Consider the following 24,201-nt stretch of genomic DNA (forward strand, 5'->3'; position numbering starts at 1 on the left):
TCATGCCATGAGGCCTCTAAAGGAATGCGCTGTGAACCTATTCCAGGCAAATCACTCCAACATGTGCTCAGTATGACTGAACCTTTCCTCCATTCAAATTTCTACACATCCCAATCTAACCATACTGGTTAACGATAATTGTAAAGCTGTTTGTTTTGTTTTCTGTTTACAAATGTGGTGATCATTACCATGAATACTATAGGATATGGTATGATTTTGACTGAAATGATAGAACTTTGAAATTTATCAGCTCAAAAAATATTTACCACCAACTTACATTAAATGTAGTTGCTTTATGTAACATACCAACCTCAGTACTTATCTCCACCCCTCAAGGGATAACCTGTTCATGAGGCCTGAGAAAATCAGGTATTCACCCCTCGCCATGTCCTATGTTTCTCCCTTCCACATAAAAACGATGCTACTAACTCATCAAAAGTATAGCATAATTAAAATGTAATTTTCTAGCAACGGTGAAAGACTTGTGCGAATGTACTCACATTCTCTTGTGTGGCCTCCCTTCGAGTAGTATAATTCAATTCAAAAAGAGTTATTGCATATCTATTCTGTGCCAGATGCTGATGTAGGAATCTGTTCATAAAAAGAACTGGATCCCTGTCCTTGGATGCATATGTTCTAGTGGCTAAGACACACGATCAACAGCAAATGCAATAAATGCTAAATTATATAAAATTATATAATAAGAAAAAATAGAGCATGGGTACAAAGTGGGGCAGAGTTCAGTACACCTGGGGTAATCAGGATAAGTCCAGAAGAGCATAAGATTTCAACAAACACTGGAAAAGATTAGGTTGTTAACAAGTTGGTTTCTGGGAGAAGACTATCTCAAACAGTGGGGAACATGGCTTGGCAGGTCAATGACTTCAAAGGCCGTGCATATAGGATGGCTGCAGGATAGAGCAGCGAGAGGTCAGGAGTGGCCATAAAAAGGACCAGCTTTTACTCACTGAAATGCAGCGCCGGTCAACACAGGATATTAATTACAAATTGCTTTCACATTTCCTACTGAACAAAAAAGTCCCCTTAATTTCTGACCTTACCACAAACCAACATTCCAACTTTGCTTCTGTAACAATTCTTTTCCTTTCAGCATCTTTAATCCCCATTAATGAAACTACATCTTGTTCAAATATTGTTATACTATTCCCCCATCAAACTGGCTACATAGATAATCTTTAAACATAAAAACCAAACTGCTTTCATAAGCACATTCCTGCTTTATCTTTGCTTATAAATACATTTAAGTAAAGGAGGGCAAGAAAAGATTACAACAAAGGATCTATTTTGACCGATAAAGGGTTGCTGCTGATGGTGGGTTTTTTTTGCTTCTGTTCATCTGGTTTTGTTTCAGTTTTTTGCTCTTGTTCTTTATCTATCACCACAATTAAGGAAATCTATTCTGAATCTCCTTTTTAAATATTACCAATGAGCATATATATTCCTTCTTATTTTCAATTTATTACACATGATAATATACATGGAAAACTATAAGAAACAAAAGCTTTTAAGGAACTAGCCCACTTTACCTTGCTAAATAAAAGTCAAGAGAATAAAGAAGAGAGGCAAAGAGGAAGCACGATACACAGACTTTGTCAAACCTTAATGATCATCTATAAATAAATAATTATTTAAATAATTAACCAACATAATTTATCTTTAATAAACTCAGATAAAATATTTAGGGATTCCACCATATAGACCTTGATGTCATTCAAAAAGAAAAAGTAGCATGTCTCTTGGCCATCTGCATGTCTTCTTCAGAAAAATATCTATTCGTGTTGTCTGCCTATTTTTTAATGATTATTTGTTCTATTGGTGTTCACTTTTATAAATTCTTTATATATTTTGGATACGAACCCTTTATCAAATATATCATTTGCAAATATCTTCTTCCATTGCCTAGGTTGCCTTTAGTTTTAATGACTGTTTCTTTTGCAAAAGCCAGAGGTGCTTCAAAGAGTTAAAAACAGAACTACCCTATGATCAAGCAATTGGACTACTAGGTATTTACCCAAAGAATACAAAAACACTGATTCAAAGGAATACATGCACTCCAATGTTTATAGCAGCATTACGAACAATAGTTAAATTATGGGAAAATATCCATAGACTGATGAATGGATAAAGAAGATGTGGTATACACACACATGATGGAATATTACTCAGCCACAAAAAAGGAATGAAATCTTGCTATTTGCAAAGATATGGAAGGAACGATAGAGTATTATGCTAAGTGAAATAAGTTCAGTCAGAGAAAGACAAATACTGTATCACTTCATTCTAATGTGGAATTCAAGAAACAAAACAGATGAACACAGGGGGATAAAAAAAGAAAGCCAATCCAGGAAACAGACTTTTAATTACAGAAAACGAAACTGATGGTTACTAGAGAGGAAGTGAGCAGGGAGATGGGATAAATAAGTGATGGGGATTAAGGAGGGCACCTGTGATAATCACTGGGTGTTGTATGTAAGTGCTGAATCAATAAATTCCACACCTGAAACTAATATTACACTATTTGTTAATTAATTGGAATTTAAATAAAAACTTGAAAAAAAAAGTAATGATGGATACACTAGGAATTTATTAAAATATTTTTCATCTTTAGAAAAACTTCAGTATCTAAAGTGTACTTGTATTTATGCAACTAAAACCTTTAGTTTACACAAGCAGAATCACTTTATTTGGGAAATTGTGTGTTTCTCTACCTTACATTAGCGAACCACCTTTCCTTTGTACACGTCACTGTAGCTTCATTCAAGTCGGATTCAATGTTTAAGGCATGCTTTTTCAAAAGCAGTTATTTTATAGCCAGTATGTGGTAGAGTATACTGTGGGATATTCAGAAAACATTGATAATAAAGTTCTTTTTCTGACACAATTTACATTCTAGTAAGAAAAATAGGGCACAGTGGAATAATACAGTCATTAGACTCAAACAAATAGAATAAAACCATGTAAAACATTACACTCATATTAAAGGAATGCTGGAATTAATGCAACTAGAAACAATGATTTGAATAAAAATGATTAGGCAAGGAAAGCACCTAAAAGGAAAAAGCTGTAAACCATGTTCAGCAAGACATAGTAAATTTGAATTGTTCCTCAAAGTCAAATTGGCTCTTCTAAGGGTGGGCCAAAATACAGGCAAAGATGCAAAACTAACAAAATATCCACCTTAAATCTTTGAAGAAATATAAATCTATGTACATACTCTTACATACATACACATAAGGCATACTGGCAGATTTCTAATTCTTATATGACCTACTTTCTTCATTCACTTGAAAAAAGTGGAGATATAAGATATAAGATATAAATAAACAGAATTTTTAAAATAAATTTTTCTTTCTTTCTTTTTTTTTTTTTTTTAGAGAAAGTGCAAATGGGGGGAGGAGGAGCCAAAGGAGAAGGAGAGAGAATTCCAACCAATTTCCCCTCAACATGGAGCTCAGACTCACAACCCTGCGATCATGACCTGAGCTGAAATAGAGTCAGACGCTTAACCGACTGATCCACCCAGCCACCCCGAGAAATAGAATTTTTAAGAAAAATATGGCTTTGGTTAAATTGTCAATCTGATCTTTCTTTGAATGGAAAAGTGCGAAAAAACTCTGAGTCATAAATTCGATTTGAGTTATGTTCCTTGGTGAGTAACATGGTTGCTGATTTTTCTCATATTGACAGACATTCTTTCCATTTGATTTTTTTTTTTCAAATGGTTTACATCACCTTTGGACCACAGAGAAAAATAGCAGATGGTGTCCAACCGAGTCAGATGTTTTCATTAAATTTCTTATGAAAACCAAAGTAAATTATGCTGATTAAAATGATGGATGGCATCCAAAAGGCCTCACAGATTTATAGATAAAATCATCTAAGTTATAAATACATCCATTCAACGAAAAAACGTATCAGGCATTAAAGGCAATGACTGGAACAGGTGGAAGAAGGCAGCAAGGAAAGTTAGCCATGAAATTCACTGCAGCAGAAATAGCAGAAAGACAAACAACAGGAATGTATGTTAAGGCCAAAAATTTAGTGTAGCATGGTGAAGAAACTATCAAATTGCAATCTTGTGTAAGGGCAAAGAGCATATAAACTCATATTTCTGATGACTTCTTTAAAAAGAAAAAAATATTATAAATAATAATAAAATAAATTTAGTAAATCTGGCCATGCTAAATCAGGGGCTATATATCTTATTCCTTTGAAATCTGATATATGACTTCCAAGAAATTTGACCAAATTAATACCTTCTCTCAACAGTCTGAATAGTGTGAATGACACACAGAGGCTTTATTTTCATACTGAATGAGTGAAAAAAAGCATCACTTTATGAAAACACCATCATCATACCCTGCAGTATATGGCAGATGGTATGGTTTCAGACTAACATTATTTTTCTTAAATATCATGTGACAGATCATAATAAAATTTGCGATGGCAGCCAAAGTTGGGGAAAATCATCTAAATATTATAGTAATCATCATTGAGTCCATTCCTAGTGCATCCAACTGACTTTTAATTTTGATCATTTAAAGTGAAAAAGGAAAAAATAAAAATAAAAAGAGTCCTTGATGAATAATTTTATTTCTTTCATTAAAAATATAATACTAGCATTTTTTTTTAAGATTTTCTTTATTTATTTGAGAGAGAGAACGAGAGAGGGCATGAGAAGGAAGAAGGTCAGAGGGAGAAGCAGACTCCCTGTGGAGCAGGGAGCCCGATGTGGGACTTGATCCCGGGACTCCAGAATCATGACCTGAGCTGAAAGCAGTCGCTTAACCAACTGAGCCACCCAGGTACCCATAATACTAGCATTTTAAAAACTCGCTTGAGATACAGTTATTTTTCTCATATAGTTAATAATCATCAATTAAATTCTAATATAGAGAATTTAAGGCAACTGAGTTGAAGCAGTCATTACTTGTCTTATTAACATTCAGGAGCAACTGATTCAGGAAAAAGAGGCTACTATATTGGGAGGGGTAAAAATGTAAAGTTTTAGAATATGTTCAAATTTAATGTTTTATCAATTTAATGTTTTATCAACCATTATAAACATAGAATGTTGTATGCAAACCTCACAGTAATCACAAAGCAAAAACTAGTGATAAATACATAAGAGAAAGTGACAAAGAAGTCTGAAAATAACAATAAAGAAAACCATCAAATAAGGAAGGAGAAACAGAAGTAATAGAGAAGAACAACAAAAACAGCCAGAAAACAACAAATTGGAAATAAGTAACTACCTATCAATAATTACTTTAAGTAAAAGTGGAATAAATTCTCCAATCAAAAGACAGAGTGGCCCAATGAATGAAAAAACAAAATGCATCTATATGCTGGCTACAAGAAACTAACTTCAGAAGTAAGATTGAAAGGGAAGGGAGAGAGATAGATATTCCATGCAAATGGAAATAAAAATAAACCTGGTGTAACTATACTCAGACAAAACAGACTTAAACAATGTAATAAAGGACAAAGAAGAACATTACATAATGATACAGGAGTCAATCCGGCAAGAAGATACAACATTTATAAATACATATGCATCCAACATAGGAGCATCAAAGTATATACAGCAGATACTATCAAAGCTAAAGGAAGAAACTGACAGCAATACACAATAATAGTAAGGGCTTTTACCATGCCACTTACATCAATGGAGAGATCATCCACACAAAAAATTAGTAAGGAAACAATGGCCTTAAATGATACATTAAACCAAATGAACTTCACAGATATATCCAGAATATTCCATTTAAAAGCAGGAAAATACACACATTTTTCTGAAGTGCTTGTGGAACATTCTCCAGGGGAGATCATACGTAATGTCACAAAACAAGTCTCAATAAATTTGAGAAGACTGAAATTATATCAAGCATCTTTTCTAACTACAATGGTATAAACTAATAATCAATTACAAGGAGAAAACTGGAAAAACTATATGTGAAGATTAAACAACATGTTACTGAAAAAACAATGGGCCATCAAAGAAATCAAAGTAAAAATCAGGAAATAGCTAGAGGCAAAGGAAATCAGAAACACAACATACCAAAATCTATGGGATGCAGCAAAAGTAGTTGTAAGAAGGAAGTTCATAGTGATACAGGTTTACCTAAAGAAACAAGAAAACTCTCAAATAAATAATTAACCTCACACTTAAAGGAATTAGCAAAAGAACAAATGAAGCCTAAAGTTAGGAGAGGGAACAAAACACTAAAAATCAGAACAGAAATAAATGAAACAGAGAGTAAAAATTCAATAAAAATGGTCAATGAAACTAAGAGCTGATTCTTTGAAAGGATAAACAATACTGACAAACTTTTAGCTAGAAAATCCAAGAAAAAAAAAGGGGGCTCACATAAAATTAGAAATGAAAAAGCTATTATAGAAATACAAAGTACTATAAGAGACAACAATAAATAATTACACAACAAATTGGACAAACTAGAAGAAACAGCTAAATTTCTAGAAATGCACAATTTTCCAAGACAGAATCATGAAGAAATATAAAATCTGAATAGACTAATTTCTAGTAAGAAGACTGAATCAGTAATCAGAAACCTCCCAAGAAAGAAAAGCTCAGGATCAGACAGTTTCACTGGTTAATTCTACCAAATATTCAAAAAAGAGTTAATATCTATCCTTCTCAAACTCTTCCAAAACAAATTGAAGAGAAGTAAACACTTCAAAACTCATTTTACAAGACCATCACTACCTTAAAACCAAAACCAGATAAGGACACCACAGAAAAAGGGAAATTTCAGGCAATATTCTTGATGAGCATAGAGGCAAAAACTGTCAACAAATATTAGCAAACCAAATTCAACAAAACATTAAAAGGATTATACAGCATGATCAAATGAGATTTACTCCAGGGATGCAAAAAGGGTTCAACATCTGCAAATCAATGTGACATAGCACATTACAAAATGAAGAATAAAAATCCTATGATCACCTCAACAGATGCAGAAAAAGCATTTGACAAAATTCAACATCTAATTATGATAAAAATTCTCAACAAAATGGATATAGAAAGAATACAGTTCAACATAATAAAGGCTATATATGACAAATCTACAATGAATAACATACTTAATGGCAAAAAGCTGAAAGCTTTTCCTCTAAAATTAGGAATGAGATAAGGATCGCCACTCTTACCACTTACATTCAACATAGTATTGGAAAGTTCTAGCCACAACAGGCTTAAAAAAAATAAAAGGCATCCAAATTGAAAAGGAATGAAATAAAACCATCTCTATTTGTACATGCTGTAATATAATATGCAGAAACCATAAATTCTTGACCAAAAAATTGTTGTAGGATACAAAACTGTAAGAAGATATAAAACTCATATACAGAAATCTGTGGTGTTTATATACAATAATAACAAACTCCCAGAGGAGATATTAAGAAAACAATCTCATTTAAAATTGCATCTTAAAAAAAAATCTAGTAATAAATTTAACCAAAGAAATGAAAGACTTGTACCTTGAAGACCATGACACTGATGAAAGAAACTGAAGAAGAAGAAGGAAAAAAGAAAACTGAAGATGACCCAAATAAATGGAAAGATATTCCATGCTCATGAATGGGAGGAAATAATTTTGTACTCTGAAAACTATAGAACACTTATGAAAGAAATTGAGTAAGTACACAAATGGAAGAACATTCTATGCTCATTGATTGCACAAGAACAAATATTGTTAAAATGTCTATACTACCCAAAGCAGTCGGCACGTATAATGTAATCCCTATCAAAACGATATCAGCATTTTGTACAGAGCTGGAGCAAACAATTCTAAAATTTGTATGAAACCAGAAAAGACCATGAATAGCAAAAGTACTGCTGAAAAAGAAAATTAAAGCTGGAGGTATCACAATTCCAGACTTCAAGCTGTATTACTTCAAGCTGTAAAAATCAAAACAGTATGGTACTGGCACAAAAACAGACACAAAGATCAATGGAACAGAACAGAGAACCCAGAAGTGGACCCTCAACTCTATGGTCAACTAATCTTCAAGAACACAAGAAAGAATATCTAATGAAAAAAATTATCTCTTCAACAAATGGTGCTGGGAAAATTGGACAGCTATATGCAAAAGAAGGAAACTGGACCACTTTCTTACATCATACACAAAAATAAATTCAAAAAGGATGAAGGACCTATATGTGAGAAAGGAATCCATGAAAATCCTAAAGGAAAGCAGAGGCAGCAACTTCTGTGATCTTGGCCACAGCAGCTTCTTGCTAGATGTGTCTTCAGAGGCAAAGGAAACAAAAGCAAAAATGAACTATTGGGACTTCATCAGGATAAAAAACTTTTGCACAGCAGAGGAAACAATCAACAAAACTAAAAGGAATGGGAGAAGATAGTTGCAAATAACTATCAAATAAAGGGCTAGTATCCAAGATCTATAAAGAACCCATCAAACTCAACACCCAAAGAACAAAAAAAACAGTCAAGAAATGAACAAAAGACATGAACACACATTTCTCTAAAGAAGACATCCAAATGGCTAACAGACATTAAAAAAAAAAAAAAAAAAAAAAAAAGAAAAAAAATACCTCAACATTACTTGGCATCAGGGAAATACTAATCAAAATCACAACAAGATACCAGCACACACCAGTCAAAATGGCTAAAATTAACAATTCAGGAAACAAAAGATGTTGGCAAGGATACAGAGAAAGGGGAACCCTCTTACACTGTTGGTGGGAATGCAAGCTGGTGCAGCTACTCTGGAAAATAGTATGGAGGTTCCTCAAAAAGTTAAAAGTAGAACTAACCCCTGAACCAGCAATTACACTCCTAGGTATTTATCCAGAGGATACAAAATAGTTATTCAAAGGGACACGTGCACCCCAATGTTTATAACTGCAATGTCCACAACTGCCAAAATATGGAAAGAGCCCAGATGTCCATTGACAGATGAATGGATAAAGAAGATGTAGTATATATACACAATGGAAATTTAAAAAAATGAACTGTTGCCATTTGAACAACGTGGATAGAACTAGGGTGTATTATGCTAAGTGAAATAAGTCAGAGAAAGACAAATACCATATGATTTCACCCATATGTGGAATTTAAGAAATTAAATGTCCATAATACCCAAGGCACTTTACAGATTCAATGCAATCCCTATGAAAACTCCAATGGCATCTATCATTGAACTAAAACAAATAATTCTAAAATCTGTATAGAACCACAAGAAATCCCAAATAAGCAATGCAATCCTGAGAAATAAAAACAATGCTGGAGGTATCATGCTCCCTGATTTAAACTATACTACAAGGTGGTACTGGCATAAAAACTGACATACAGGTCAATAGAACAGAATCAAGAGCCCAGAAATAAATGCCACTTATACAGACAACTTATGGCAAAGGAACCAAGAACATAAAATAAAGCACAGTCTCTTCAATAAGGGGTGCTGGGAAGATAGACAGTCATGTGCCAAAAAAACAAAGAAAGAAAAAAAGAAAAGAAATGAAACTAGAACACTATTACATAAAATCCATAAAAATTAACTTAAAATGGATTAAAGACTTGAATGTAAGACCTGAAACTATAAAATTCCTAGAAGACATATGCAGTAAACCCCTTGACAATGGTCTTAGCAATCTGTTTCTGGATCTGACTCCAAAGGCAAGGGAAACAAAAGTCAAAATAAATAATTGGGACTATATCAAACTAAAAAGCTTCTGCACAGTGAAAGAAACCCACCATAAAAACAAAAAGTCAACCTACTGAATGAGAAAAAAAATTGCAAATCATAAATCTGATGAGATTAATATCCAAAATAAACAAAGAATTCATACAGTCAACAATAAAAAAATCAAACAACCTGATTAGAAATGGGCAGAAGATTTGAATTGACCTTGTTCCAAAGAAGACATCCAAAGAAGATGGCAAACAGATACATGAAAAGATGTTCAAAAATCACTGATCATCTAGGAAATGAGCTACCACCTCACACACGTTAGAATGACAATCACCCAAAAAAAAAAAAAAAAAAAAAAAGACAAGTCTTAGAGAAGATGTGGAAAACAGGGAATGTAAATTGCTGTAGCCACACTGGAAAACAGTATAGATTCCTCAAAAATTTAGGAATACATCTAGAATATAATCCAGCTATTCCACCTATGGATATTTATTTAAAGAATATGAAAACACTAATTTGAGAAGATATATTTACTCCTGTGATCATTGTGCATTATTTACAATAGCCAAGATATGGAAGCATCCCAAGTGCCCACTGATAGATGAATGGGTAAAGAAGATGTGGTGTATGTACACAATGGAATATTACTCAGCCATAAAAAGAATGAGATCTTGCCAACTGTGAGAATATGGGTGGACCTAGAGAGTATTAGGCTAAATGAAGTAAGACAGACAGAGAAAGACAAATACTATATGATTTCACTTATATGGGAAACCTAAAAAGCAAAACAAACAAAAAACAAAAAAAGCAGGAACAGTCCCATATGTACAGAGAACAAACTGGTAGTTGCCAAGAAGAGAATGGGGTGGAGGGAGGGGCAAAATGGGGGAAGGAGAATGAGAGATACAGGCTTCCAGCTACGGAATGTGTAAGTCACAGGGCCAAAAGGTACAATATAAGCAATACAGTTGATGGTAGTGTAATAGTGGATGGTGTCAGATGGTGACTGTGATGAGCATAGCATAATGTACAGAGTTGCTGGAACACTATATGGTACATCTGAAACTAATGTAACATTGTGAGTCAACCATGCTTCAGTTTTGTTTTTTTTTTTAAAGATTTTATTTATTTATTTGACAGAGAGAGATCACAAGCAGACAGAGAGGCAGGCGGAGAGAGAGGAGGAGGCAGGCAGAGAGAGAGGAGGAAGCAGGCTCCCTGCTGAGCAGAGAGCCTGATGCGGGGCTGGATCCCAGGACCCTGAGACCATGACCCGAGCCGAAGGCAGTGGCTTAACCCACTGAGCCACCCAGGCGCCCCCATGCTTCAGTTTTTTAAAAAAACTGAATACACAACCAAAACAATAGCAACAACAAAAACAGAAATAGCTCATAAATATGGAAAACAAACTGGTGGTTGCCAGACAAGAGAGGGATATGGGGATGGGTGAAATAGGTAAAGGGGATTAAGAGGTAGGAATTTCTAGTTATAAGATAAATAAGTCACCAGGATGAAAAGTACAGCATTGAGAAAATAGTCAATAAAATTATAATAATGTTGTATGGTGACAGATGGTGATGACGCTCACCATAGTGAGAACTGTGTAATGTACAGAATTGTTGAATCATTGTGTTGTCCACCTGAAACTCAAAAATGTTAAAAATAGAACTACCCCATGATCCAGTAATTATACTACCGTGTATTTATCCAAAAATACAAAAACATTAATTCAAAGGGATACATGTACTCCCATATTTATCGCAGCATTATTTATAACGGCCAAACTATGGGACACCTGGGTAGCACACTGGGTTAAGTATCTGGCTCTTGGTTTCATCTCAGGTCAAGATCTCATGGTGGTTGGGCTCTGCACTTGGCACAGAGTCTGCCTGAGATTATCTCTCTCTCCCTCTGCCCCTTCCACTTGTGTGTTTTCTCTCTCTCTCTCAAGTAAGTAAATAAATCTTAAAAAAAAAAAAATACCCAAAGTGTATTGGGCAGCCCAAGTGTCCATCGATTGATAAATGAATAAAGATGTGGTATCTGTATACACAGAAGAATATTTTTCAGCCACGAAAAACAATGAAATCTTGCCATTTGCAACTACATGGATGGAGCTAGAGAGTTTAATGCTAAGTGAAATAAGTCAGAGAAAGAAAAATGTGTGGAATTTAAGAAACAAAAAAATGAGCAAAGGAATAAAAAAGACAGAAAGAGACAAATCAAGAAACAGACTCTGAACTATAGAGAACAAACTGATGGTTACCAGAGGGGAGGTGGCTGAATGGTGGTGAGGACTCAGAGTATACTTACCATGATTAGCACTGAGTAATGTATAGAATTGTTGACCCACTAGCTTGTACACCTGAAACTAATATAACACTGTATGTTAACTATACTGGAATTAAAATAAAAACTAAAAAAAATGAAACTAACATAGCATTGTATGTCAACTATACTCCAATAATTTTAAAAAATTGAAAATTAAAAAAAAAAAAAGATGAATGACTAGATGATGTCCCCGAGGAACTGAGGATAGATAGTAAAGAAAAGAGTTTCAAGCTCCAGACCTGAAGCACTCTGAAGTAGAGAGGTTAGGGGGATGAGAATAAATAAGGTAAGGAAAGTGTGTTAGAGCAATCACTGAGGTAGAAGGAAACCGAAGAGAGGGGCCTATTCTGGAAAATCATGTAATAAAAACGCTCAGTGAACCTATTTGGGCATAAAATTCATTCCTTATTTAGGATTATTTTCTTTTTCTTTTCTTAGGATTATTTTCTTAACCTATATTCTCAGATGTAGAAATACTAAGCCCAATTGATAAAACTGATGAAAAGGCAAGTTCCAGGAAAACAGATCTGTAGTATTCCACTGGAGATGCTAAATAATATCCAGTCTAATTAATCAGTGCTTTCTGAATTCAGTTTTCCCACTGTTTATTAATTTACCTACCTATAATCAAAGAGTTCATGTTAATTTTCAACAAAAGCATCATTACCGAAAAAGTGTAAGGATTTTGGCAATAAACTTCATAAAAGAGATAACCATATCAATTAATAAAGTAAACAGAAGAAAAGTAAAGTCTGTGCTCAAAAAAAGAGATAACAGTAATATTCACCTGATTTACATAAATTAAGTCACATATTATTCTTAGACAGCAATTTGTCTCTGTTACATTTATTATAATTTCATTGTTTCATTTTATTATTCACTTGTTCACTTGTTATCTATCTATTCTAGCAAAGAACAATCTATATGAAAAGGATTATTTTTGTCTTATTCATCCCTGTATCCCCAGTACCAAACACAGTGCTTGACTTTTAACAAATAAAAATGAATCAAAACAATAAGAAAGAAAGACTAAGTCATTTGACAAGACATTTGTACTAGAGAAATCTAGATCCTGTTAGGGCACAAGTAGCTAAGGCAACTCGGTGGTTTGCTCCACTGGACAATTTTTCTAAACCAAAAATATTTTGCAGAGTCTAGCATTTGTCTGTCATATGGCTTGATAACAGAATATCAGAGGGATGTGTGGGTGGCTCAGTTGGTTAAGCATCTGCCTTTGGCTCAGATCATGATCCCAGGGTCCTGGGATCGAGTCCCGAATCAGGGTTCCTTGCTCAGCAGGGAACTTGCTTCTCCCTCTGCCTGCCACTCCCCCATTCATGCTCTCTCACTCTCTCTCTCTCTCTGACAAATTAATAAATAAATCTTTTAAAAAAAAAGGAATATCAGAAATGGTGTAGTTAACATTTTTCAAGACACGGCATAATCACAACCTTGAAACTTTTCTTCTTAATTTTTATCTTTATCTAAATGTCCTTGTACTGACCACCGTGACATGGCACTGAGATCCTCCACTGCTGTCCCAGGGACTGTGTCCACTGCAGAGAGTACTATATCACAGGTCATACTCTTTTCTCAGCCTGACCCACATCCAAGGAACAAACAATTCAGGATTATAAAGGCTTGGCCACCCCAGCCCAACTGGGGACACATCTGAAAAGCCACTGTAGCTCCAAAGTTCCCCATGGGGTACGTGGAAAGTGTCATTGGGCCTTCACCCCTCTGCGCATTCCTGCCTCCTTGTACCCCTTCGTTAGGGGTTGATCTCTAGGGCATGTCTTATAAACCTCTTGAACACTAAAATTCATTCAGAATCTGCTTCTCAAATAATATCATCTGTGACAGCACTGGGAGTGGTCTGAGAAAGCTGGTGATAGGATGGGGCTCTGCAGCTGGATCACTCACTGCCTGGCTGGTGACGTGGACCCTGTTCCTGGTGGGAGGTGGAGCAGAGAGAATGCCTGGCATAGGGGGCAGTCCAACTGTTCAAACTCTCACCATAGTAGGGTCAGACAGTATATCTGCAGAAGGGAACTCGTTAGCTAGAATGATGTGTGAGGTGTTTGAGAGCAGAAATACTAACTATATGGACAACAGGAAAAGATCACAAAAAGTTGAGGACAAGCAATCATCAATGTAAAAACCAGAGAACCTCCCTAGTAGATACAAAAATGCTCTCAGATTCTACAGCTCCTGGGCAGAGAGAGCTAATCACCAGGAATAAGGATTTATCATCACAGTATTCAAATACTCACAAACTTCAGCAGGCAGACCTGCTAAGTCAGGATCCTGGTTGGATCCTGACACAGGAGATATTTGGTTTGATGCCTCCCAAAATCTTGAATTCCCAGATTCCCTAAAACTTTCTGAAGCCACAAAAATGTTCTGCCCTTTCCTCCTTGGGAATCACATACACCAGAAGCTTCTCCCTCCTCAGACAACATGTACCACCCTAACTTTCATCTACCTTCACCTCCTCTCCAGACCCACAGGCCCATAACAAGGGTTATGTCACAATAAAACCCACCTAGGACATACTAGGCTTAACAAAGAAAGAAAAAGGATATTCTACAAAGGAACTGCGAGATCTAGCTGGTTTATATTAACCAGAAGAGTATATATGAGATTAATTTCTGAGGGTGTTTGCTCAAAGAGGTTAGAATTTAACTATTAGATAAGAAAAAGTTTATTGATTTGAGGTGCTCTCCTGAACTATAGAATTTACAACCGGTAAGAATCTCAGATGGCATAAACTGACTTGTTAGAGTGGTTCCTGGAAACATGGAGAAAGTAATGGCTCATATTAAATGTTGTTGAAATGCCAGAAATACTATAGCAGATGGCAGAAGAGGGGATCACAAAGCTCTGAGAGTACATTCTAGAATACAAGTACTATGTAAGGCCAGAAAACCCATCAGATATTATGTTCTCCCAGAGGGCCCAGAAAACACACCATTTACCACACCATTTACCAAAGCCATAAGGAAGATACCAGTGAGAAGATATCGATATTAACAAGTTGTGTCGATTCTCTTCTGAAAGCCAGAACTGACAGAAGGAAATGCTGTTCTAGAACTGGGATCATTGATAGCAATGGGGATAATAGGTCTAGATGAGGATCAGAAGCCATGAGAAGCCAGGAGGACCTAATTATCATAAGAGTGGCAAGGCTGGGGTTAGTGGGGGGCTGACACACAGAGAATTATTGAGGTAGTTTAAAGAATACAGCATCCCCAGGTGTAAAACAGACAGCTGACAAGTCTACTAGTGAATGTGTACAATTAAAATAAATCGAGAATGAATGAACAAATCTGAGGGAAGTTGTCCCAACAAAGTCACCATATCTTTTTCAACTTCCATGCCTCAGCGAATTTTTGGACTCAGAACCCTCTAATGTAAGAGGCCAAGAATCCAGAAGGAAAGAACTTGCAACACCATGGTAAGAATACGGGGTAATAATTCCTTCAAACCTTCTCCAGTGGGACCTATAGCTCTTTATTCAGGTAACTGTGCTCTGGGGGCAGGGAATACCCAAACATTTCAAGGGCACAGAGTTGACAGTGATACCAGAAGACCAAAAGCCTCTATATGCCATCACCCTCCTCATTAGAGTAAAGGCATTTGGAAGTCAGTAATAAATGGAGCCTTGGCCAAGGTCTAGCTTATAATGGGTCCCATTCATTAGCACCACAGACTGACCTGGTGATTTTCTCAGTCCCCAAATGTATGATCGGAATAGACTAACACTATTAGTAACTGCCACAACACCCATATCAAGTCCGTGGCCTATGAGGTAAAGAGTATAATTATGAAGAAAGTTAAGAGAAAGAATCTGAAACTGCCCCACCCAACCCTGCGAATGCAGTAAGTAAAAACAGCAGCAAAGTATGGGGCGGTAGAAAGAGGCAGAGAGTAGTGTCCCCTTAAGTATCTAACTGGCACACAGGAATGATTCTAATGAAATTGTCCAAGGCTGTTGGTGGTTCCATGCTGAAGCCCAACTTCTCACTTTATCCACTACCATCATCTACCTTATCCTTCTCCCTTTTCCCACTCCTTCTGTCCCCCCACCCTCCAAAGGGGTTCATTCCAAGGGTACTCCTTAACTCCATCTTAGAATGTGATTTCTGAGTAACTCAACTTGCAACAGTCATTTTTCACCTTGAATTTAGGTTACATTTTCTTTTTAAATAGTCTTGGGCTTATCTTCAGGACCACTTCCCAATTTAATTGGGTAATGTTAGGTGTCGCTTCTACAAAACTTTTCCCAAAGCAGCAGCATGCTAGAAACTACTTTTGAAAAGTCTTTGTCAATCTTCTCTGGGAAGAATCTATGGTATAACTCCTGATCTATAGGTATACTCTGCATTTAAAATTACTGATTTTGTCAATCACTATTTCTTTATCAAAGATCTTAGGTAATCCTTCAATTCACTATTTGAAAAAAAAAAAAAAAGCTTTACTGACTCTATATTGACACAGAGCATTCAAAATTAGCTCAAATCTCATTTTCTGAGGAAAGCTTCTCATTGATTCCAAATGGAATTATTTTCTTTTCATTTCATCAGCATTTAAGTATATAAGCCATACAAACTATGTTCATAAACTTGTTTAACAGCTTCTTTGTAAGTATACTGAAGTTGTATATATAGACTCTACTTACACAAATAGACAATAAAAACAAACATGATAAGACCTGCATTTCCCTTTTATTTTACATAACATTGCAATGTTCTCTGCTATCTAAAGAGTTATGGGTAATTTCAAAACATTACATTTTATATAAGAAACTACTAGCAATTAACTGTACCATGCAATTTTGAGCTTAAACTGTACAGTTCCTCAACTATTTTTATGAATAAGTACAGCTAAACCAAATAAGCTAATAACAACAATAAATAAATCAGGCCTATGTTTTTAAAAAGTAGCCCATACTAACTGGCAAATATACTCTGCCTTGAAACCTTAGGCAATGAGAGAGTCAACACATTCTAAATATTGTGCAAGCTGATGAAAGCACTTTCTGCTGTTGCATACTTCTTAAAATTAAACCTTATAATAAAAAAAAACCCAAACTATGTCTCTAGTTACAGCTGATTCTACTGATGAGTTTATTTCTATGAAAAACCAAGGCAACATATAGGTTTTAAAATAGCCCATGGTTTCTGTGGCTGCACAATAACAAATGGGATGGCTGTCCCATTAGTGTGACAAAATTCTCTCAGAATACTTTACTAAATTATGGTGGAAGTCTCTTTGCTGAAAGAAAAAAAAAATTGGAAAACTTCATAGTAGCACTTGGCCCACAATTAAATGTTACTTAAAATAGGTGTAATAGAGCAATGCATTTTAATCAAATAGTATAGATTTAATCAGAGACTCATGAATTCTTAAACATCATTCTGGACTTGTGGATTATACTAACTCACACTCAATCCCCACTTCCTACCACAAAAGGGTCAGATAAACCCACAAAGATGACTGGAAACCACATTTTATTAGCAGCCAGAAACAAAGTACAGACTGCCAATCATAAAATAGCTTGCTCAGGTAATTTGGTCAGTGATCAGTGTCTCATTCACCATAATCATGCGTTTCAATAACCACACAATCTAAACATTTTCATAAAAGTATCTCCAGGAACAGCAACAAAGACAACATTTTTTGAGATAGATGCATGACTTTATCTTTAGGTCACTAATAATTAAGACTGTGTGTGTATGCATTTCATATAAATCACTTCTAATTACTAAATATACTACACCAAACTTGGACACATTTTATAGTTCATTATGTTAGGTTATCTTGAAATTTTTGAAATTCAATTCAAATATAGATAAAATAAAGATTATACATACTTGGAAGAAACTGCCTCCATGAATTCATCCAAAAAATCATCATATTCAGGACCTCTCACTCTTCTCTGCCGTAGCCCAATGTACAACGGATCTTTGAGTAAATCCTATTAAAAAAAGTTACCACAGATATAGAAATGATAGGGACGTTATTCACACTTTCTGAGCTCAGTTTCCTCATTTACAGATGTACAGAAATGGAAAAAAAATCTTTCCATACTAAGTGAGAATTACTACTACAGTATTATTTTGTATTACACAGAATATGTCCAGAGTATATGTCAAATAGGAAAAAGAATTATTAAACACTAAAACATTCTGTTTTATCTGGCAGAAATAAAAGGAATTAAAATATTTTAGTGGTGCTAATTAGAAAAGTTCAATTCTCATTTTATAAGCAAAATTTTTCACATAGAAAAGTAATACTGAGTTTTAAAATATTATATTAGTTTAGGAAATGGAAAGATACCAATTCTTTTCTTAGATTTGTTTTGTTTCTGAAAGCAAAAAATCTTCAACAAACATTTTGATTATACCTTTAGTATATTAGCTGGCTGATGTTAAAAATAAATTTTTAGCCTTAACTAAAGTTTTCTTAAACTTTTTAAACTTTACAAAGTTCAAGTTTTTTTCTAAAACTGATAGATATAAGACATTATTCTTAGAAGTTTTAGTATATGGTATAATTTATATACTATAAAATACATAACAAAAGCTCCCAGTAAACTAGGAATAGAAATGAACTTCCTCAACCTAATAGCGGGCATCTGTGAAATATCCACAGCTAACAACATATTTCACAGTGAAAGATTGAATGCTATTTCCCTAAACTGGAAACAAGACAAGAATATCTACTCTTTTTAAAAAAAAAGATTTTATTTATTTGTCAGAGGGAGAGAGTGCACAAGTTGGGGGAATGACAGGCAGAGGGAGAAGCAGGATCCCCACTGAGCAAGAAGCCCAATGCGGGACTTGGTCCCAGGACCCTGGGATCATGACCTGAGCAAAGGCAGACGCTTAATGACTGAGCCACCCAGGCATCCCAAGGATACCTACTCTTGCCACTTCTATTCAACATGACATTGGAAACCCTAGCCATTACAATAAGGCAAGAAAAAGAAAATACAGGAATATGTATTAGAAGGAAGAAAGTAAACTTTTTATTTGTATATGCATGACCATGAACATGAAAAATATTTAGAAATCTACATACAAAATAATCCACTAGAAAAAAATATGTGAATTTAACACAATAGTGGGCTCTAAGACCAATATATACAAATCAACTATATCTCTATATACTAGCAATGAACAGTTGAAAATGAAATAAAATATACAACTCCATTTACAATATCATTCTAAAACATAAAATTCACAGGGACATATTTCAGAAAATATGTGTAAGCCTTATACAGTGGAAACTACAAAATTTTGCCGAATGAAATTTTAAAAGACAAACTGTTTTTATGGGCTGGAAAAAAAATTACAATCTATGTCATGTAATAGACCCACTGTCATCTTCAGTGACCTGAAAAAACAATGTATCTAAAGAACTGTGAATCTGGTGAAAGAGATATCCAGGCAGAATGCCAAATATGTAAACTGACTTTCCATAGTATAATAAAGTTAAAACAGGGGATGAGATGAAGAAGAAAATGTTCAGCTTGTGAGCAAAATTTAAAGAGAACGTGGAAGGCACAGGACTTGCTTGTAAAGAATTTCCAAAGTAAAATAAGGTCTGCCATCAAAGATCAAGTGTGTGGTTTTAACAAGTTTTGTGAAAAGCTCTGAATGATTTAAAGTGGAGCCCAAAAAACCATCATGGCTAGCTAAAAAGAGCTGGTTCTGCACACACGGACATGCTAGTCAATATAGGGAGGTCTGTTCTGAAAAGAATGATGAGTAAGTCCTTTCTCTAACAGGGTAAACATTAGTCTGATACATAGAAAGCTTAAGAAAAAATTAAGGGTGCTGTACTATTTGGATGATTTGGGACAGACACTTCAAAATGAACATTCTTCTCTGGGCCCCCGACTTTCCACAGGCGGAAAGCAGACAGAGAAAGCTGTTGAGCGGCAACACCACCATTTCTTATGGAAAAGGAAAGATATCTCAAAGGACAGACCCAAGAGCTCAGAGAGTAGACCCAAAGGCCTAAACGAACAATGAACTACAGAACCATTCTAAGGAAACAGAACTAGGCCCCATTTAAAAAATATCCTGTGCCTTCAGGGTAGGTGGCCTGGCAACTTGAGTTCAGGGGCAATTCAGAATTGCCATGAACCACTGAGGGCAATATGATTTCCAATCCTCCCATTTCAAATCTAAGTGTGGATTATGGTTATTCCGTCCCTGACTCTTCATCGAACTGCTATGAGGAGCCACACCAACAGGCAGCTCACAAGAAGCTTCATTTGCATCTAGAACTTATTTAGATGACAGGACCCTGAACTCTGGGCCTGCTGTTGTTAGTGTGATGAAACTTCTGGGAACCTAGGATGGAGATGTGCATATTTTACATGTGGAATGTGAACAATTTGTGAAGGATGAGAATCTAGATGGAGAAAGGCTGTGCCAAGCATCCTGGCCTTCCTAGCCACCCCAGTGAATCATAAACATTAATAAAACAATAACTGTTTTAAGTCACTAAATTTGGAGGTGGTTTGCTATAGATAAATGATATGTTTTTGCAGGTCTTGTGATGTTAAAAGGTTAAACCATTTAAATGATCTGAGTTGGGATTTGCCTAAAGCCAACAGAAATTACAGCCCAGTTCATACCTATTGTCCTGGTATAATTATTCATAGCATCCTCTTTCAGTGGTTTGGCCAATAGACTCAGCGGTCATCCCACTTACAATATACTGCACAGCAATGAGTTAAGGCTTTCCAGCTAGCTGTAAGTTAACATATTTAATAATATAAATGCATTTCAGATGAAATGTAAAATCCAAAACAGTGCTGTTGTAAAGCCCAGCTGTTTTGTGAGGCCTGAAAACAGTCCACTGGCAGACTGCTGAACAGCTGAGGTTGAAGCACCAATGAGCTACCAATGGCTGCCAGAACAAGAACACTTTCTCCACGTCTGCAATGTATTTGGATTTCTACAGTATGAATTAGACAAAGGACATAACTGAGAAAAGATGTTATGTGTTTTGCCTTTTCTCTCATTCTTTCCCATGCTAATAATTAAAGTGTGTATCATTAAGAAGTCTGACGACAATGAAGAGTCGATTATGAAGATTTATGAACACTTTATCTTGTTATCTTTGAATTAAACCAGGAAGTTATAAAATTCTTTCAGTCACAATGTCCCTGCCAAACTTGCTGTCTTTTAAAAATTTCACGATAATTAAGCCTTGAATAATGAGGGCATTCTTGGAAATCTTACTGACCAAAAAAATTAGTATCTACAAAAAGCAATTTAACAAGATTGCCCAGTTTTGATAATGGCTCCATCCACCAAATAGCGTGGCACAGAAGTGATACTAATTCATCGGATTAAAAACTTCTCGAGTACACATTTAAGAGATCTTTGTTGGAAAACGGAGTAGAGTACACATTTAAGAGATCTTTGTTCGAGTACACATTTAAGGGATCTTTGTTGGAAAATAAATGAAAGACTTGAAATTAAGCAAAGACTTAAAAAAAGTTAGACTTCCTTTAGCAACAATTGTCACATACAATATACGTGGTGTCACTAAAGACTTCCAAGCATGAAAGAAGGAAAAAGAGTAGGGAAAAAATAGTAAAAGACAAAAATATATAGCAATAGAAGAGTTCCAAAAAGGAGATAAGGAGGGAATACATTGGTGAAGGTAATAACTTATGCATTAGCAATAGCTCAATTTTGGAATCTTGGAAACTTTTATTTGAAGTACTCATTTATTTAATGCTAATAGAAATCATTATCAATTCTCACCTTGCTCCTTTCTCACATTCCTACCTTTCTAATCCAGAGTTTGAGAATTAAATATTTTCTTAAGAATGAAAAAAAGTAAAAAAAAAGTAATTTATTTTTCATTCCTAAATACACCTTGGTGTGTGTTTAGGGTTGCCAGGCATTCTATATATATGGACATGGCCTGAATTTAATGATTTTTATCCTGTATCCTGTATTGACTTTGTCAGAACACCCTAAATATTCTGTATTCAGCTTTTTTCAATAAATTACAAAAATTTGGGTGCCTGGGTGGCTCCTAGTTGCTTAACCGACTGCCCTTTGCTCAGCTCATGATCCTGGAGTCCCAGGATTGAGTCCTACAACAGTCTCGCTGCTCAGAAGGGTATCTGCTTTTCCCTCTGACCCTCCCCCATCTCATGCTCTCTCTGTGTCTCTCATTCTCTCTCTCAAATGAAAAATAAAATTAAAAAAATAAAATAAAATAAATAACAAAATTTTGGTAGTCAGGAAAAATATTTTTTTAATATTTTAAGGTCTTCTTTATCATCAAAAAAGCAATATTATCTATCAGAATTTGAGAGGACTGAAAAGTAAAATTAAAAACAAAGAATACCAATAATCTCTACCCACTATTAGCATCTTGATACATATTCTTCTAGGTCCTTTTCCCTATGTTTATGCATGCAGAATACTATCTCTCTAAATGTGCGACAATATCATAGACTGTTTTATAACCCTTTTCATAGAGGAATATATTTAGAAAGTTTTCATGTCACTAGATGAACATTTTAAAAGCTTGCAAACTGTATTAAAATTCTGCCCTCCTAGAGAGGATGAACAAATTAATCTCTCAACCTAGGGACATCTAAGTATAAATCTTCCTGAACTTACAATAGAATTACATCCCAATAAGCCCATCATAAACTGAAAACACCTTAGGTTAAAAATGCATTTAATACACCTCATCTAATGAACACCATATCTTAGTCTAGCTTCCCTTAAATGTGCTCAGAACACTTATATTGGGCTACACTTGGGCACAATCATCGACAAAAAGCCTATTTTATAATAACACGCTGGTATCTCATGTAATTTCTTGACTAGTATACTGAAAAACAGGATGGTTGTCTGGATACAGAATGGTTGTAAGTGTAGTGGCTGTTTAACCTCCTGACCACATGGCTGACCAGGAACTTGTTGCCTTTAACCAGCATCACGAGTGAGATCATACCACATACCACAGCCTGAAAAAAGATCAAAATTCAAAATCTGAAGTATGGTTTCTACTGAATGCATATTGTTTTGGCGCCTTTGTCAAGTCCAAAAATCAGAAGTCAAACCGTCATGTCAGGAAACATCTGTGTATCTATTTTGTTGCAACATCAAGTAAAAGTATTTTTCCATAAATACGTGTAGATGTGTATGAAATATACACATAAATATATAATATGCAAATGTTAGATATATAAAAATAAATACATATATTTTCATATACAAAATGTCAAGCAGCATTCACCTGTATTTCTCTTTTAACACTTTTGGATATTTTTTATGTTTATTGACCATTTTTATTTCTTCATTTGTAAATTATCTGCGCCCTTACGCCCTTAGGCAATTTTATATTTCACATTTGACTTTTCTTACTGCCTTGAAAGTGTTCTCTGAATATTAAGAACATTATTAATGTTTATCTGCCATAATGTTATGAATATTCCCCACTTCAGCATTTACTTTAAAATTTTATTTATAATATACAGATGATCATCTTCTTTGTTGCCATTTACTCATTTTCAAATGAAAATATCAGGTTCTGAGGGGCGCCTGGGTGGCTCAATGGGTTAAGCCTCTGCCTGCGGCTCAGGTCATGATCCCAGGGTCCTGGGATTGAGCCCCGCATCGGGCTCAAATAAATAAATAAAATCTTTTTTTAAAAATCAGGTTCTGTAAAGAATATACAATTTTGGCTCTTTTGCTGGCTCATATCATCAATACAATTAAGGAAACTAACTGCTTGGGTGGTGGTTAAGCATCTGACTCTTGGTTTCAGCTAAGATCATGATCTTACAGTCATGAGACTGAGTCCTGTGTCAGGCTCTGTGCTCAGTGTGGAGTATGCCTCAGACGCTCTCTCCCTTCCATTCTCTCTCTCTCCCTCTGTCTTTTTCTCTCAAATAAATAAACAAATAAAAGGAAACTAACTGCCAACATTTAGCCAAGAGTCTGAGGCATAAAATTTTAAATATTGCATAAAATCAACTCTTTAAATGTTAGCAAGCATATGAGCTAGCATGAATGTTAAAAAGTGGTAGAAATAAAAATGATTAAAATTTGACTGTGATTCAGTAAGTCTGGAGCAGGGCCCAGGATTTGGTATTCTTAACACATGCCCCTGGTG

The 24,201-nt window shown here is 35.2% G+C and overlaps 1 protein-coding gene across 1 annotated transcript in view; it reads right to left on the minus strand.

The window, feature by feature from the left end:
* Positions 1 to 24,201, minus strand: part of LOC111147573 (malic enzyme 1) — a 181,688-nt gene that overhangs the window by 76,632 nt on the left and 80,855 nt on the right. The window contains exon 6 of the mRNA XM_022503681.1: positions 17,907 to 18,010. Within this exon, the coding sequence (XP_022359389.1) occupies positions 17,907 to 18,010 (104 nt within the window). The remainder of the gene's footprint in view (positions 1 to 17,906; positions 18,011 to 24,201) is intronic.

The sequence above is a fragment of the Enhydra lutris genome, unplaced genomic scaffold, assembly GCF_002288905.1.
Source record: "Enhydra lutris kenyoni isolate GAN:26980312 unplaced genomic scaffold, ASM228890v2 scaffoldscaffold17, whole genome shotgun sequence".
NCBI lineage: Eukaryota > Metazoa > Chordata > Mammalia > Carnivora > Mustelidae > Enhydra > Enhydra lutris.